General features: G+C 39.6%; 1 protein-coding gene across 1 annotated transcript in view; it reads right to left on the bottom strand.

Moving 5' to 3' along the window:
* Positions 1-13,515, bottom strand: part of LOC118851200 (ankyrin repeat and sterile alpha motif domain-containing protein 1B-like) — a 33,709-nt gene extending 20,194 nt beyond the window's left edge. The window contains exon 1 of the mRNA XM_036760707.1: positions 13,368-13,515. Coding sequence (XP_036616602.1) covers positions 13,368-13,515 — 148 coding nt within the window. The remainder of the gene's footprint in view (positions 1-13,367) is intronic.
* Positions 13,516-17,166: the final 3,651 nt, after the last annotated feature.

Below are 17,166 nucleotides of genomic sequence, written 5' to 3'. Positions count from 1 at the left end.
TCAGTTTTGTTTATTTGGAAAAGGAATGGATTGGCCCAGATGGTCTTTAAGGCTCCCTCCAAATTTAAGTATATGACTCTATTATAAGCAGGGTCTGGCACATGCCCAGATTCCATCAGCTTTCTTGGCTGAGGTAACTTCCCCAAATGGAGAAGGTGGAAAGCTTATTTCTGTGAGAGTCATGATAACACGTAAGGGAAATAAATGCCTTGGAATGACCGTGGAACACGGAGAAATGTTTGGTTATTGGGGCAATTTATTAACCGCATATTTGGGAGAAGGCTCTTTGGATTGGCCCTTTAGCCAGACCTGGATCAATCTTCAAAAAGGCCTGAATTAGTTGTTTAGGGCATCCACTGACTTTGGGATCCTCTATCCTTTGTGGTCACACGACCCTGAGAAATGGCCCTTAGTCCTTGGTTTCTGTTTACTCTTTTCCATTTTAAAAGAAGGAAATAGAGCCTGAAACCTTGTTGAGTATAAAAGGTCAGGAGGGTCCCTTCGTGTACCAACATACCAAGACTAGAGTCTTGGTATGAAGCCAGCAAAACCCTGATTCCCTGAAGAGAAAGTTAGGATCTGTGGAAATAACCTCTTGACTCAAGCCACCAGAGGCTGAGACAATGGTTCATGCAGCAGTCAAGTTACATCTGGAAGTGATCTTTGTGAGACCAATGCTACATAAGAACTGAACTAAATATTGAGCTTACTCCACCCAAAGATGAGGAATGATGGGGGAAAATATGCCCCAATGCTATTGAGAAAAATGTTTATTTAATTGTTCTTTCTAAATCCTTCAAGTAAATATACTTTTGTAAAAGCTAATATGAGATTATGGTGTGGTGGTTAAGAGGAACTCAGATACTAATCACTCACACTTAGCAATGGGAGTGACACATCTGACGGGGGCTTGAGCCAATAGCAGTTGAGAGAAAAACCCTCCACAAATCCCTTAGAACACTGAAGGACATATGTAGTTGTTCCTGGCAGGGTGTAGCTGGAGGACAATTTCCAAAGACCAGGATGAGTATGGCCCAATGGAAAGAGAAGTGGATTAGGAGGCAGAAGATCTGGGTTTGAATTCAAGATATGCTCCTTGCTAGATGTATAATTTTGGGTGACTAACTCAAGCATTCTGGGCCTCAAGTTCCTTATCTTTAAAATGAAAAGACTAGATTAGACGATCTTAGAAGTTTCTTTCACCTATGATATGATGATCAAATGTGATAAATACAAATATTTTGGTGAGGGTGATATGTCTTGACAGATTATTTAAATGTCTTTCTTTAACCCTAAAGGGCTTACTTAAATAAAAACAAATAGTTTTCCCCCCAACTGGAGGCAAAGTTGGGGGAGGGAAAGTGAAAGGGCAAGAAAATAGTTTTACGTTAATTTTCTAAAATTAATTTTTTTGAAGGGGTGAAGGCAGGGCAATTGGAGTTAAGTGACTTGCCCAAGGTCACACAACTAGTAAGTGTGTCAAGTGTCTACGGCTGGATTTGAACTCAGGTCCTCCTGACTCCGGGGCTGGTGCTCTACTCACTAGCTGCCCCAAATTTTAATATTTTTTAAAATGTAATGTCAGGATGTTTTCTGTCTGTCTCTGTCTCTCTTTTTGAGGTGGGGAAGAGGGCTCTCCCATGAGACTGAATTGGGACAAAGCCTGCAGGTTAAAGCCGTTTTTGCATCGTCTCCACTTGATTTCATACTTTTCCTTTCATGGCTATATACCTTAAACACAGAAGTGAATAATTAAATTAGCCCTGACTACTTAATCTACAGCAAATATTCCAACCTGATAGCTATACAGAGTTGTCATTAGCATTTCAAAAAGGCATTAGAGTTGCCTTGAAAAAAACATATTGCCGTAATTTCAATAATCTTTCTTCACACATCTTTGCCCCAGACTACCACCTGTTTAAGAAGGAACCTAATTGCAGCAGATTTCAAAGATAGCAGATATGTGGAACTGCAATTAGCTTTTCAAAAAGCTAAATGTCTCCATACTCTGAAATCGACCCTTTCCAGTTTCCTCCAAAGCAGAAAAATCTCTCCCAAATCCTTAGCACCTCTTACAGGAAGTCTTTACTGATTGCTCTATGCCTCCCATGCTCTCTACCTTTTGAAACTGCATGGTATTATGTATGTGTAGTGTGTGTGTGTGTGTGTGTGTGTGTGTGTGTGTGTGTGTAGGGATGTATACATACATATTTCCATAGGATTTCATCCTTTTGCTTTCATGCTGTATACATTGTATCAATAGATGAATTAACAAGCATTTATTAAGCATCTACTGTGTATTAGGCACTGTGCTAAATATTGGAGACACAAAGATAAAAATGAAACCACGAACACTGTCAAGGAGCTTTCATTCTATTAATGGAGACATCTACTTTTACACATACATACATACACACATACACATCTATACATACATATATATACACGTATGTGTATGCACACACATATAGATGAGGCATATACAAACCAAACACAAAAGATGTAAAGTATGTGGGAGCATGCTACCAATCCATGTGTGTCTGTGTATGTGAACTTGTGATATCGTAGGGGTAAGGAGTTGTTGGTAAGGAATACTTTTTGAAATTACTTTGTGTTACTAATTGTGGAGGGGGTGGGGTCTGAATCTGTGATTCCATAGGTGTAGAAGTTCCTAATGAGAAACCTTCCAAATGGAGGAGATCAGCCACCGTGCTTCCATTCAGAGAGAGTTGTCTAGGTCACAGAGAGGTGGAGTGAGTTGCCCCGCATCCCACAACCAGTGTGTGATAGCTGGGACTTCAAGGGCAGGGCATGTTGTCAATATATTTTTTATTTACTTAGTAATCTACTTCTTGTATGTGTTCATGCCCTACACCTGACAGCTGGGGCAGGGTCTTTTGTTTTTTTTGTTTTGGTCACTACATTTCAAGTACCTAAACACGGAGCATTATAAAACCATTTAGGATTGAAAAAAAGTCTTAATACTTTGTCTCTTCTCTTTTCACACACTATTAGCCCTGCAGAGTCTGTGTGAGAAGGCTCAATCTCTGGGAATTTCAAAGCTAACACCTCTGCATACTTGTCAATAACATTTCCAAAAGTCTTTGAAGATATCTTTAGAAAGTGTTTTGCCTAAAAATGCTGTAACATTGTGTGGAGCTTTAGGGAAGTATTTAGGTGTAGCTTATGGACAGCCATACATCCAAGGATCTCCAAAATTAAACACTCCCCCTAATCAATTTCATGAAATAGAATACCTAAGAATGAACAACTGTAGAAAAAGAGGGCTGGGAAATATCTCCTTTCTTTTTTGTTATTATTATTATTACTAATGCCTGTAAAAATGCATGGGATACAAAATTCACCCCCAGTTTCTTAGGTCAAAATGAATAATGATTTGGCAACAGTACTATTGTAAAGATAATCAAAGGTTAAAGACTTAGTAACTCTGATCAATTCAATATTCCACCACAATTCCAAAGGACTTGCAATGAAAAATGTTATCCAACTCCAGAGAGAGAACCAATGAATTCTGAGTGTGGACTGAAGCATATTTTTCCACTTTATTTTGTGTGTGTGTGTCTGTGTCTGTGTGTGTGTGTTTTGCAACAGGGCTAATATGGAAATATGTGTTGTATGACTTCACATTTTACATATATAATGGCTATCATATTTTATTTTGAAAAGAACCAATGACATCATGGAGTGATGTCTTAACTCATGCTTGAATTAGATTTAAGCGAGGCAGAGTTTCACAAAGTTGTCAGTCTCTCTCTCTCTCTCTCTCTGTCAGAGTCATACACCCTTATGTATAAGTATGCAGGCCAGTAGTTTCACCACAATAAACACTCAGTATATGCTTACTGGATTTAATTATATTTTTTAGTTTTCGGTAGTCTCTCTCTTCAGGTTTTTTAGCATTTCCCTGCCCTCCCGCTCCCTGCCCCCCTACCTTCATCATGTGGAGTGCAGAAAGGACTCTTTTCTGAATCAAGAAGACTTTAGTTGTATTATTGACTCTGGCACAACCTAGCTATATGACCATGGGCAAGTCAATTTCCCTCTTAAGGGCCTAGACAATTCTTGAAGCCTAAAATTTGCTTGTGAATTCACAGGATCACAAACCATCACTCTAGAGCTGGAAGAAAACAGAGATTATTCGATCCAAATCTCTCATTTTGAAGGGAAGGGAAATGAGGGCCAGAGATGTTAATTGATATATCCAGGGTCACAGAAGTAGTAAGTAGATAAACTGGGATGCCAATACACATTCTCTGACCCCAATTCCAGCACTCTTTCTGAGGAACCAGCAGTTGCTGAATGTTCCACCAGGATGTAGCACAGTGCCTGGCACATAGTAGGCATTTAATAAAGGCCTGATGATCGGTTGACTGATTGATTGATGGTTTCAGGGGAGGGAGTTTTCCCACTGGGCACTGCTGCCAAGGTTACAATTCTAGGGCCAAGCCAAAAATGACAACAGAATGCAATTGAAATTAAACACCTAAAGATTTTGTACTTTGAAATCCCTTCAATTTATTCAATAAAAAGAATTGAACTGGCAGTGAAGAAGTAATTTATTTATTGCCTCCATCACCCTAAGGCAGCTAAAGACTCTAAAGGATGAAAGCATGTTCTCAACATATCAGACATTTTAGAAGCAGGTTCTAAGTGTTAAGGGAGAGGAGGCATCAGAAAGTCTAGTTCCTTAACAATCGAACACACTGAGAAGTTTATCATCACTAGTAATTCTCCTGCTTTTGGGGATGACTGCCAAGAAGACCTTGTTCCTCCAGGCTTACAACCAAAATGCTCTGGCCAGCAGGTTGACTTATATCCTATTAGTGAGATTCCTCCTAGTGAATTTCTCAAACAAATCATAAAATAATCACTCATGTTACTACACTAATTTGCATTTATCACAGCTCCCAGCAGGTCAAAAATCAAACCACACTTCAAAAGGAATGTCAACTAAATTAAAGTAAACTCAAAATCACTAAAAAGGCATTTCGTTTAGGAATCACATTACACTTAGGGGCCAATATTTCCCCTGGATAGCATCACAGATTTAGTTTGAAAAGTATCTTGGAGGCCATCTGGCTTAACCACCCCATTGTACAGATGGTCCTTGTGGCCACCTTTGAATTGTTATTCTGCTATATTATTTTCCCCAAATGCTATTATTCTGAAGAAGACTTATTCACAGTCTTCACAAACAAGATGGCTCTATCTTCCAAGTACAGACTTAAAAAACATACTCTTTGTAATTGTACTGATAATGCAATGTATTATAGAATCCTGCTTTCCAATCCTCATTTAGGTCCTCTCATGTTGCTTGATCCAGGGGGCATCAAAGAGTGGAGAGCCTCACAGAGAGGACTAAGGATGGAGAGGGTGTCAGGTCTCAAAGCTAACACCAAGACCTCTGGATTGCTTTCTTTTTTATCTTTGTATCCCCAGTACCTGACATAGTGACTGAGACACAAGTATTTCATGTTCCTTGAACTGAATTGAATTGAATTGGTGCTGAAGTAATAGGTGAATCTCAGGTCTGAGTGGGGAGATGTTTATTGTTAGCCCTTTGACCTAAGCTGGGAAATATGTCCCAATCAAAGAAGAGAAAGAAATTGTTAGATGTAACTGTGTCAATGGTAGCCAATCCAAATGGCTCCCTAGATACCTGTGAGATCTCACAAACAAATTTATACCATTCTCCTCCTGCTTTGGTATAAATTACAAATGATATAACTTAGAATAAATAAAATAATATACATAAATAACTTATATTTATCTCAGTTTCCTCATCTGTAAAATGAGCTGGAGAAGGAAATGGCAAATAATTCTAGTATCTTTGCCAAGAAAACTCCAAATGAGTCACAAAGAGTCAGACACGACTGAACCTCCTGCTTTGATGCATCTAACTCAGGGTCATAGAGTCCTTATAACTTCACTCTACTCCATTGTTTTGGACTCCTCTCTAAGGAAAACACTTTGAGGTCAATGGACAGACATCACCCTTCCCATCAAATCCACATGGTTTAAATCATTCAGTAATAGCAAGAAGCAAAGAATAGGTTTTCTGCTCCCCCATATCATGGATTCTTTACCAACATGCTGTCTTTCATATGCAGGAGACATGAAGCATATGTTTCTTTCTTGAAGAGGAGCAATGCCTAAGATATCTCACACTTGGGAGGTGGGAGACAGTGTTATAATGGATAGAGCCCTGGACTCAATGCCAGAAAGGCCTGATTTGGAAACTTGCCTCAGACATTGGCTGTGTGACTCTGGTGAGATCAATTACCCTTTCTTAGCTTCAGTTTCCTCTTCTATTAAAACAGGGATAGTAACTGTTCTTCCTGGGGTATAGTGAGGATGGGAGGAGATACTTTATAGAATCTTCATGTTACTTTAAAAAGTATTTTACATTAACATAGTAGATAATTTATACAACTTTTTGCAAACCTGAAAATCCTATAAAAATACTAGCTATCATTATTATTCTTGGAGGAAGCTCCAAACTTAGTGCTGCCCAAGAAATCTTTTCTGGCTGAAAGGCTAGATTTGGGTAGCATACTGCCTAGGAAATCAAGATGCCTTGCCTTCTTTACACAGGAGTCTGGGTTTCAAGAACCCTGTCAATGGGTACCTCTCTTAAGCACACTGTATGCAGCATGCCTTGTATGTCTGTCAAAGGCAGTCAGTTACTCCTGGGCTGGAGGATGCCCCTTTCCCTTCACTGTACTCTATGAGAAATGCACCAGGGAAAAGGTGAAAAGGGGGATGCGAGAAGACTGTGAGCTCTCTTAGCCTGCAAGCTGATTCAGCTGAATTGATCAAGCAAACAGTCCTGCTTAACCTACTGCACATTTCTATGACATTTACAATGGCATAAAGGAGTCTATTCGCCCAAGTACCTTCTATCAGACGCACTCTCCCTTCTGAGGTCACTACATTTCCTCTCCCTGCTAGGCTGCCCCTGTGACACAGCCTTTGATTCCATGGTCTAACATGCAACTGCTTAGATTCTGCCCGCCATCTGGTACACTTTATAATGTAAGGTCTTGGATTTAAAGCTGAAAGGACCCTGGAGTTCACAGTGTTCAACCCTTTCTTTTTAGAAAATAACATATCTTCAAAAGCTTACTAAGTGCATACTTTATACCAGGCATTGTATCACTCCCAGATGAGGAAACTGAGGCTCAGAGTACTCTCTGGTCCATTTTCTGCTCTCTCAGGATCTTTCAGAAATGGGCCACCTCTGAAACTAACTTTTTTTTGCTAGCTGCCCAAGATTATTCTGATACCAAGTTGCACAGCTGAGATCCAAATTCAGTTCCTTTAACTTCAAATCCAAAATTTCTTTCCAATGTACTACTCTGCCAGTAAATTTCTCTTTTCTAAATGGCACAGAAATATCAGCTACTTTCAAAAATTGCCTGAAAAATGTTTTAGATAACTAGTCTAAAAAATCTGATATGTCTGATGACTGCCACACTCTGTCAGGTAAATGCCAAGGGGAGAGGAGGAGGAGGGGCAGTAGATCTAGCAGTGGCTCAGATTCCAGCGGGTCCAATGCTTCTAGGCTCTTACTTCATTCATTTAGAATCTTCTTTCTCTAGCTCCCTCTGCTCAAGATATCAGGGGAAGGCGGTTGGCCAATTTTGCCACTGTTTATAGAACATCTCAAGAAACCCTTGTTTTCGGCTGTTAAGCTCCATGGCAGATTGAATTACTAAATTATTGTATATCTGTGGTCCAAGGCCTGATGTATCTTGGCATGTAGGCTCTATTAAAAGAAGCCACTGTTTCAAGGAAAAGAAAATTTCCATGTTCATCCTTCCCACACACTTCCCTCTTGCATCCTCAGCTACTAAGCTCTTTGTTTAATGTGTGTTTGTGTTGGGGGCTAAGTTAATAGAGGCAGTTTCTCATCTATCTCTGAACCCCTAGGGAGCTAGCAATCTCAAAGGGAGGTCTATGTTCAGCTGAATTCCCAGAACCCTGAGCCAGAGGAATAAAATGACCCACAGTGAATAACTCTACTTGGAACTGAGATTTTCAATTTCTCCTTCATTCAGCACTGTTTGCTCCCTGTACTTCCTGTATCCATCCATTGGCCAAAACAGTGGTGATCTCTTTGGGGCAGGGTGAGGGGAGACCCGGGAGTTGGCAATGAGGTCTGACTTTGAAAAGACGTTTTGTTGATTACTTTCATCTTTTCATCAGAGTCATTTCAATTTCTTTTCTTTGGACCCTCTGTTGCAACAAGGAAAACTAATCAAAGACATCATATGCAGAGATTGAATATGAAAATGTATATACCATTCTGTTCTCATAGTCCCCTATCTACATTACTAATTTGGAAGCCCCTCTAATTTTATCACCATTTTAGTCATTTCGAAATGATCACAGAACAAAAAACCGCTCCGAAGAACTTAAACTAAAGAAAACCATTATTCCCATAATCATGAAATACAAAAAGAGAGTAATTTTGCATTAGAAAAGGGGGATAAAATTGTTTTTAATTATCCCCAAATGAGTAACCATCCAGCATTTCCATTTCCAATAGGAATTCAGAGTATATGAACTCTAAGGCACCCACATTTTCTCAATAAAAGCTCTTGGAACGCATTCAATTCAAATCCACTCAGTGGCTAATCTCTTCCTGTGAGTCTAGGGGAAACTAGTTTCTTTCCCGCTCACAAGCTTCCCAAGGTATTTCCCATTTCAATTCATAGTATCACAGATTTAGAGTAAGAAGGAACCTCAGAGGTTCTCTACTCTAACTCTGTCCTCATAATACATGGAGGGATACTGAGGTTTTTTACTGCTACAAAGTCTGTTTGGCTTAATACTACAACTTGGCCAGTGAAAAACATTCGTCTCACTACTCATAAGACCAGATCATGGGCTGGGTGGTCTGGGAATGTTGACCTGAAGACAGAGCCAGGGGCAGCCTCTTTAGGACCTAATATTTCAGCCTCAGAGATAGCTAATAAATTGAGCATACTCATAGAACCTAGGGACAGCCTGAGTCATCCACCAGTTCAAAATGGGGACAATCAAGCAGTAGGTTTTGCTCACTGAAGCAGGAGAAAATCACAAAGTCATGCTGACTATCAGATCTATTACAATTTATCTTCTAGAATCTCAACTGGATCCTTGTTATGGCACATAACCTTCTTCCCTAATTTTTCACTATCCAACCATTAGTTTTTACACATCTTTTTACTTCTCCGCTAACTTCTCATGGCTTATACAACCACCACCATCCCAGCTGAAAACTTTGCCTCACATTTTGCTGAAAAAAAAATTGAGGCCATGCACCAAGAGCTCTTTCTTCTTCCCTGCTCCTCATCTCATATCCTCTAGATGCCTTCTGCCAAAATCCCCTCCCTCATCCATTTCTCACATGAAAAGGTAGCCTTTCTGCTTGCCAAAGAAAATCCCTCTAGATGTCAAAGTGATTTCATTCCATCCCATCTTCTCTAGCATATTATTCCCTTTATCATCCCCACTTTCTCACCTTTCTTCAATTTCTTCCTGTCTCTTTTGCTTCCCTATTGCCTACAGACATGCCTATCTCTCTCCCATCTTAAAAAAATCCCTTCACTTGATCTGTCTATCCCCATCAGCTGTCATCCCATAGCTCTCCTGACTTCTGTGACTAAACTCCTCAGGATGGTTACATATAATTGGTGCCTCCATCAATTGTCTTTACTCTCATTGTCTTCTTCATTCTCTACAGTATACCTTCCAACCTCTTTATCTAATCAAATGGGTTCTCTTCAATGTCATCAAAGATCTCTCATTTGCCAAATATAATGGCTATTTTCAATCCCCATCCTTCTTGACCCCTTTGATACCATCCATCACCCACTTCTCCTTGACACTCCTTCTCTCTAGGTTTCTGAGTTCTCCTCTACTTAATTGCTTCTTCACTATCTTCTTTGCTGAATCTTCATCCAGGTCATGACCACCAGTGTTCCTCGGGGTTGCGTTCTGGTCCCTCTTCTCTTATCTCATCACCTACCATGGACTTGATTATTATCTGTATTGGTGATTTTCAGATTTACTTATCTAGCCCTAACTTTTCTCCCAAAATCCAGACTGAAATCTCCATAGTGGACATCTCATACTGGATGTTCCCTAAACATCTTTAAACTTAACGTGTCTAAAAGTGAACCTGTTATCTTTCCCTCTAAATGTTCACCTATCACTGTCAAAGGCATCACCATCTTTTGAGTGTCTTAGACTCACAATCTAGGTGGCATCCTTGACTCCTTCCTTTCTCTTAACCCTCCCGTTCAATCTGCTGCCAAGTCCTACTGGTTTGATCTTCACAGTATTTCTTGTATATGCTTTCTTTTCCCCGCTGACATTGCCATTACCCTGGCACAGCCCTTCATCACTTAATGGTTATAACGACTATGACCCGTTGGTTGGTCTTCTTGACACAAGTCTTTTCCTACTACAATCCATTCTCCACTCAGCTCTCAAAGTGGCCACATATGCTGCCCTTTCCTCCCATTTGATATGATCCAGTGGCTTACTATTACATCCAGGATCAAACATAAAATCCTCAGAGCCACAGAATACCTTGAACCTATTCTGGGAGCTCCACATGTGAGAAATGGATAAGAAACACACAGCTGAGAAAACTGATGCCTATACAGGTAAAATGACTTACCCAAGGTCACAAAGCTTGACTCTGAATCCAAATTTCTTAACTCCAATTTAGTTATTCTTTCCTAATTCAATTTAACAATCAGTTGTTAAGGGCTTAATATTCATAAGACAGGAGGCAGAGAAGCTTAGTGGAAAGGGAACTGAGCTCAGAGCCAGAATGGCCTAGTTCCAAGTCCCACCCCTGACACATACTGGCTGTGTGACCACGGCTGAATCACTTCAAGTCTCAGTTCCCCCAGATGGATCTCTAAGGACCTAAGTTTGAAAATCATTTCTTGTCTGAACTGGAGAGTTTCCTCACTGGGAGCTCTCAACACGCACATATAATATAATATGATATAATAGGATATAATATGATATGATATGACACGATATGACTTGACATGATACAATAATATAATATTAGATATATATACACAGAGAGAGAGAGAGAGAGAGAGAGTCGTTGACCCAGGGCCAGAGACATCTAATCCCAACCCCCACCCTGCCCCCGCATTTGACCAATGAGGGAACTGAGGCCTGGGGAGGTTAAATGACCTATGATCATAGATCCAGAGCTAAAAGAGATCACAGAGGCTGTCTAGTCTAAACCCTTCACTTTACATATAAGGAAAATGAGAGCCAGGGATGGTGACTTGTCCAAGGTCACACCATTAGTAAATGACAGAGTTAGGACGTGAACACTGACTCCAGAACAAGTGTTCTGTCCACTTTCACACTATGCCTCCTGTGCTAGGCACTAGGACACAAAAACAACCAAAAAAATGTTTTCTGCTCTCAAGCAGCTAGCATGAGAGTAGTCAAAAATATATTGCTTTTTTTTTTTAAAGAAACCAATGCACAGAAAATGTATAGAAACATGAAGGACAACTTAGATCTAGTGAGTTAGGCCAGTGATCATCCTTGGGGACGCTCTAGCAAAAATACAGACTATAATATAAAATCCCTAGGAACAGTATGGGGTATTGCCATGACAACAGCCTAATGCCAACATGTGCACGATACACCGTCAAATGGAGGCTCTATTTGATTCAGAAAGGTGAGTTATGTATGCTCTGTTCCTATGGAATATGGAAATACTTCTTTACTTGGTAGAAATGAGGTAGCATTAAGAGTGTGCACATGCAATTATATACACATGTATATACATGTGTGTGTAAATGAATAAATATATATGTCTACATTTGTGTGTGTATATATGTATATGTGTGTGTGTGTGTGGGTATCTCTCTCTCTATATATATATATATTCATAAAAGATATATATTTTTGAACATACCATATAATTAAGTCTCTTGGCACATATGATAACTTTACACCACTATGGCCCCCTGTATTGGAGATCCTTGAAGAGTTTGGCCTTTGTTTCCTTTGATCAATTCAGTGTCTTTGATTGAGTCTTACTAGGTGCTAAGCCCCAGGCCCAAACCCCTATTAGGTGCTAAGCCTATGTGGGTGTGAATTGGTAACTAAAGTGTGGCCCCAGGTGAGGTGCTAAATGAGGTGATAAGGGAGGTGCTAACACCGGAGCCCATCAAAGGAGCCCAAGTTCTGGTAGCTCAGACGACCTTTGATGATATCTGAGACTGTATAAAAGGAGAAGACAGAGCTATTTGCTCAAGGCTCTCACTCTTGGTGGCTCGCTGATGTGGAGACTCCAGGCAGCTGTAGCTAAGAGCCCTCTAGCTTGTAAACCGGATGTTTTTAAACTCTGGTAACTATGAATTGGGATTTGAACCAGACAAGGTCTGTCTGTCGATGTTTGTAATTTGTTTGTATTTGCCCTGAAGTTCAGGGTGCTGGCTTTTCCCCCTGAACTAAGTGACTGATATTTGTATGCTGGATTAAAGTAAGTTTGTCAACTCCTTAACGTTGCTTTCCTTGGTAAAGCAGATCAAAATAACCTAGGCTTGCAGCATTCTGTGAGCTGGTTGTTGTTGGTATTTCACCCCCACAGCAGCTGCTGGCCAAATTGTTGCAACACCCCCTCATTACAATGTAAGCTCCTTGAGGGCAGGTCCAATTTTTTTCATTCATTCATTCAGTCAGTCAACAAACATTTATTAAGTGCTTTCTATACTTTAGGGTGACTAAGGGCTAGGATTGTAAAGACAAACACAAAACAGTCCTTGCCCACATACAGCTTACATTCTATTAAAGTGAGTGGGAAACAGGATATACCCTGAGAAGTTAACACAAAACATTCATCGAGATGTGATTTCATCAGAGTAAGAGACTCACACCAACATCGGTCTTGCCAACAGTTCAGTCTAAGAGTGATATGGGCCACTCAGGGGTCAAGTGACCTTTCTGCGATCATGCAGCCAGTACAAGTTAGAAGTGGGAATCTTCCAACTCCTAGGCTGGCTCTCAGGCCATTATATTATTTTGCAAAGAAATTCATTTTTAGTTTTGGTGGGAAGGGAGAAAGGAAGGGGATAAGCCTTAATCTAGTACCTACTGTGTCCTGAGCACTGTGCTAAGCACTTTTTCCAAATATTACCTCATTTGATCCTCACAACAAAACTTTGAGGTAGGTGTTCCCATTTTACAGTTGATGAAAGTGAGGCAAACAGAAGTTAAGTCACTTGCCCAGGGTCATACAGCTAGTAAGTATTTGGGGCTAGATTTGAATTCTTCTTCTAGACTCTAGCGCTACAGCTCTATCCACTGACCTGCCAGGTGCTTCTTCGTATCCCCAATAGCCAGTACAGTGTTGAGCACATGTGGATATTGAAGGGACTTAGGATTCTGCTGACACAGAGAACTCCAGGATGATGAAATTCCCTCTGCCAATGCAGGTCGGCACCTTTTGTGTAACATGTAGTCTTAGAGAGTAAGTAGCACAGAGTTACACAGCCATGGATGTCACACTTGAACCTAGGTCTTCCTTAATCTAAGGCCATCTCTCTATCCACTCTGCCCAGCTCACCATGTGTGCTTAATGAAGGCTTCTTAGATATAAGTGAAATAAAATGGAAGCAAAATGTCAATATTTGCTTGGGCAGTCTCACCACATGTTATTATGCTAGGTGATATGATCCACTTCAGCAAATTTTCCTCTCCCAACATTTCTAAGGTTGTGGGCATTGTGTAATTTTCTATAGATAGGAAAGATGAAATGCGATCAAATAGCAATTCTTATTGCTTGAGTTCAGCGATGTAATTGTTCAGTCCAAGCTAAGGAATGGGGTCTAAGCTGTGCCACAGGGATGCTTCCAAGGATTGCCTGCCCTCACCTTCATCTAACCAGTCACCAGTTATTTAAACAACTCTGAGTTCATTTTCTTATGTCAGTCATGACCTTTCCCTTTCTCCACCACAATCAATCAACAAGCATTTATTAAGAAACCATTGTGAAAGTCTGATAGTTGGGATCCCTGCCTCAATTTCTCTGCTCACTCCAGTCCATTCTCTTCCTAGCTTTTAAAGTAATCTTGAGTTTACTGAATTGGGAGAAGGAGAGGAGAGATAGTCAACCCTGTACTTTAGGAAGATCACTTTCATAGTGGCCAATCAATTGTGAGACTAGTTTTGTCTTCCTTAGAATCTCTAGGGCTTAGTCAAGTGCCTGGCACATAGTGGGCACTTAATAAATACTTGCTGATTTGATTTATAATGTTTCCCTTTTTTCTCTTCCAATTGCAGGGGTGGGGAGTTGGGAGGGAGAGAAAAATGAATGTTTGTTAACTGAAAACAAAATTTTAAAGAGCCTACTTTGTGCTAGGAGCTAGTTATACAAAGTCACAGAAGGAAAACATCTCTATTTTCAAGGAGTTTACACTCTAACACAGAGATAGACAAAAACACACATCCCTAATTAGTTAAATGGGCTGCCTTAAGGCAAAATCCAGCATCTCCTGGGACCTAGGAATGTGCTTAATTTATTCTGTTATGACAGGGATTAGGTGTAGCAGGCAAATGAAATTGGTGGAATGGAAAAATCTATTTAGAAGAAAGAGTACAAAGAAATGATGGTGGTAAGGTCTGCAAGATCTGATGACATGACTTCAGAATACCAAAAGGAAGCCCCAAAGTAGAACACTGATTTTTCACTCCTAGGGAATGGAATTTAAAAAATCTGCCATATTCTATCATCCATGTCACTCAGCCATCCATTCGCCCATCTGATGTTTATAACTTACTATATTCACTAGCCTTCTAATTGGTCTCCTTCCCTTAAGCATCTCCTTACTCTAACCTAGCCTCCAAGAGGCTACCATAGTGATTTTTCTTAAAGCCAGTTTTATCCTCGTCTCCCCCATCTCCAATAAACACCACTGGCTCTTTATCACCTCCAAAATCAAATAGAAACTCTTCCATCCAATCCTTCAAGACCTTTACAAGGAAGCTAGCCTCAATTAGACATGCTTGTTCTTCCTCTTCCTCACACAACACTACACCTCTGTGCTTTTGCACTAGCCATTCCCTATACCTGAAATGCCTTTTCTCTTCATTACAACCTCTCACGATCCCTACTTTCCTTAGACTCATCTCAAGCACCAACTTCTACACAAAGCTCTTCCTGATATGTTCTGGATAGTGGCTTCTCCCCCAAACTAGCTTGCATTTATTCCGTAGGTACTTATAAATGCCTATGTTATCTTCCTGGCACATCAGTGGGTACTCATTAAAATGGGGGTACTGACAGACTTTAAGTTACTGTGCTGGGTGACATCAGAGATGCAAAGAATAGTTAGATACTATTAATTGCCAGTGAGACTGTTTTTTAATATTGAATTAATTATGTTATTTCCTTTTCCTATCCAGGCACCCTGAAATCAGACCCTTGTGAGTTCATGTAACCAGGATTAAGAACAACAGAACTGGTATTTGCAACCAGGTTCCATTTTTAATTCCAAATCCAGATTTCCTCCCAGTATATCATGCCAACTCTTATTTTGTTCCTCTATTTTATTTTTTCTCAATTACACGTAAAATTTAACATTAGGCTTTTAAAAATTTTAGTTCCAAATTTTCTTCCTCTCTCCCTTGTCCTTGAGAAGGCACGTACTTGGATACTGATTATACTTGTGAAGTCCTACAAAATATGTTTCCCTATTAGCCATGTTGCAAAAAAAGAAAACAGACCAAAAGAAAGAAGAAAACAAACTACGCTTTGGTCTGCATTCAGACTTCATCAGTTTTTTCCTCTGGAGTTACATGGTATTCTTCATCATAAGTCCTTTGGAATTGTCTTGTTTCTTTGTATTGATCAGAGTAGCTAAGATATTCAGAGTTGATCATCTTACAATATTGCTATTACTGGGTACAATGTTCTCCTGGTTCCCACTTCACTTTACATTAGTTCATGTGAGTCTAGGTTCCTCTGAAACCATCTTTCTCATCATTTCTTATAGCACAATAGTATTTCATCACAATCATATGCCACAACTCATTCAGCTACTCCTCAATTGATGGGCATCCCCATAATTTCCATTTCTTTCCCACCATAGAAAGAGGTGCTATAAATATTTTTGTACATATATATCCTTTTCCTTTCTCTTTGGGATACAGACCTAGTAGCTGTATTGCTGTGTCAAAGGGTATATATAGTTTTATAGTGCTTTTGGGCATAATCCCGAATTGTTCTCCAGAACGGTTAGATCAGTTAACAACTCCACCAACAGTATATTAGTTCCCCAAATTCCCCACATTCCCTTCAATATTTATCATTTTCCTTTTCTTTCATATTAACAAATCTGATAGGTGTGAAGAGATACCTCACAGTTGTTTTAATTTGCTTTTTTCTAATCAATAGTGATTTAGAGCATTTTTTTTCAAAGGACCATTGTTACCTTTGATTTCTCCACCTGAAAAGTGCTTGTTCATATCCTTTGACTATTTATCAATTGGGGAATGACTTTGTAAATTTGACTCACTTCTCTATATATTTGAGAAATGACCTTTATGAGAAAAAAACTTGCTGTAAATTTTTTTTCTTCCAGTTTCCTGCTTTCCTTCTAATCTTGGCTGCATTAGTTTCATTTGTCCAAAACCTTTTAAATTTTATGTAATCAAAATTACCCATTTTACAGTCCATAATTCTCTCTACTTCTTGTTTGTTCATAAATTCTTCTCTTATCCATAGATCTGACAGATAATATTTTCCATGCCCCCTAATTTGCTTATGATACCACACTGTACTTGTATAGGTGATTTTTGGGACCTAAGCCAAAAATACATTTGTCCTAACTAAATTTCATCTCATAGCTAGACAGTATTTATTTGGTACCAAATATGTATCAGGCCTTAGCAGTCAGTCAAAAAGCATCTATTAAGCACCTACTATGTGTCAGGTGAATTAGATTTGGTCTATTATTTGTTCCTGTCGAGATCATTCAGGACCTTGGGCCTGCCATCTAATCTGTTAGCTATCCCTTTCAGCTTCATGCCATCTACAAATTTGACAAGAGTGACTCCTATGGCTTTGTTGGAATGACAACAAAAATGCTAGCTAACATTTCAAAACAC

This window comes from Trichosurus vulpecula, chromosome 5 (genome assembly GCF_011100635.1).
Source record: "Trichosurus vulpecula isolate mTriVul1 chromosome 5, mTriVul1.pri, whole genome shotgun sequence".
Lineage (NCBI taxonomy): Eukaryota > Metazoa > Chordata > Mammalia > Diprotodontia > Phalangeridae > Trichosurus > Trichosurus vulpecula.
This window is presented reverse-complemented; position numbering and strand designations above follow the sequence as displayed.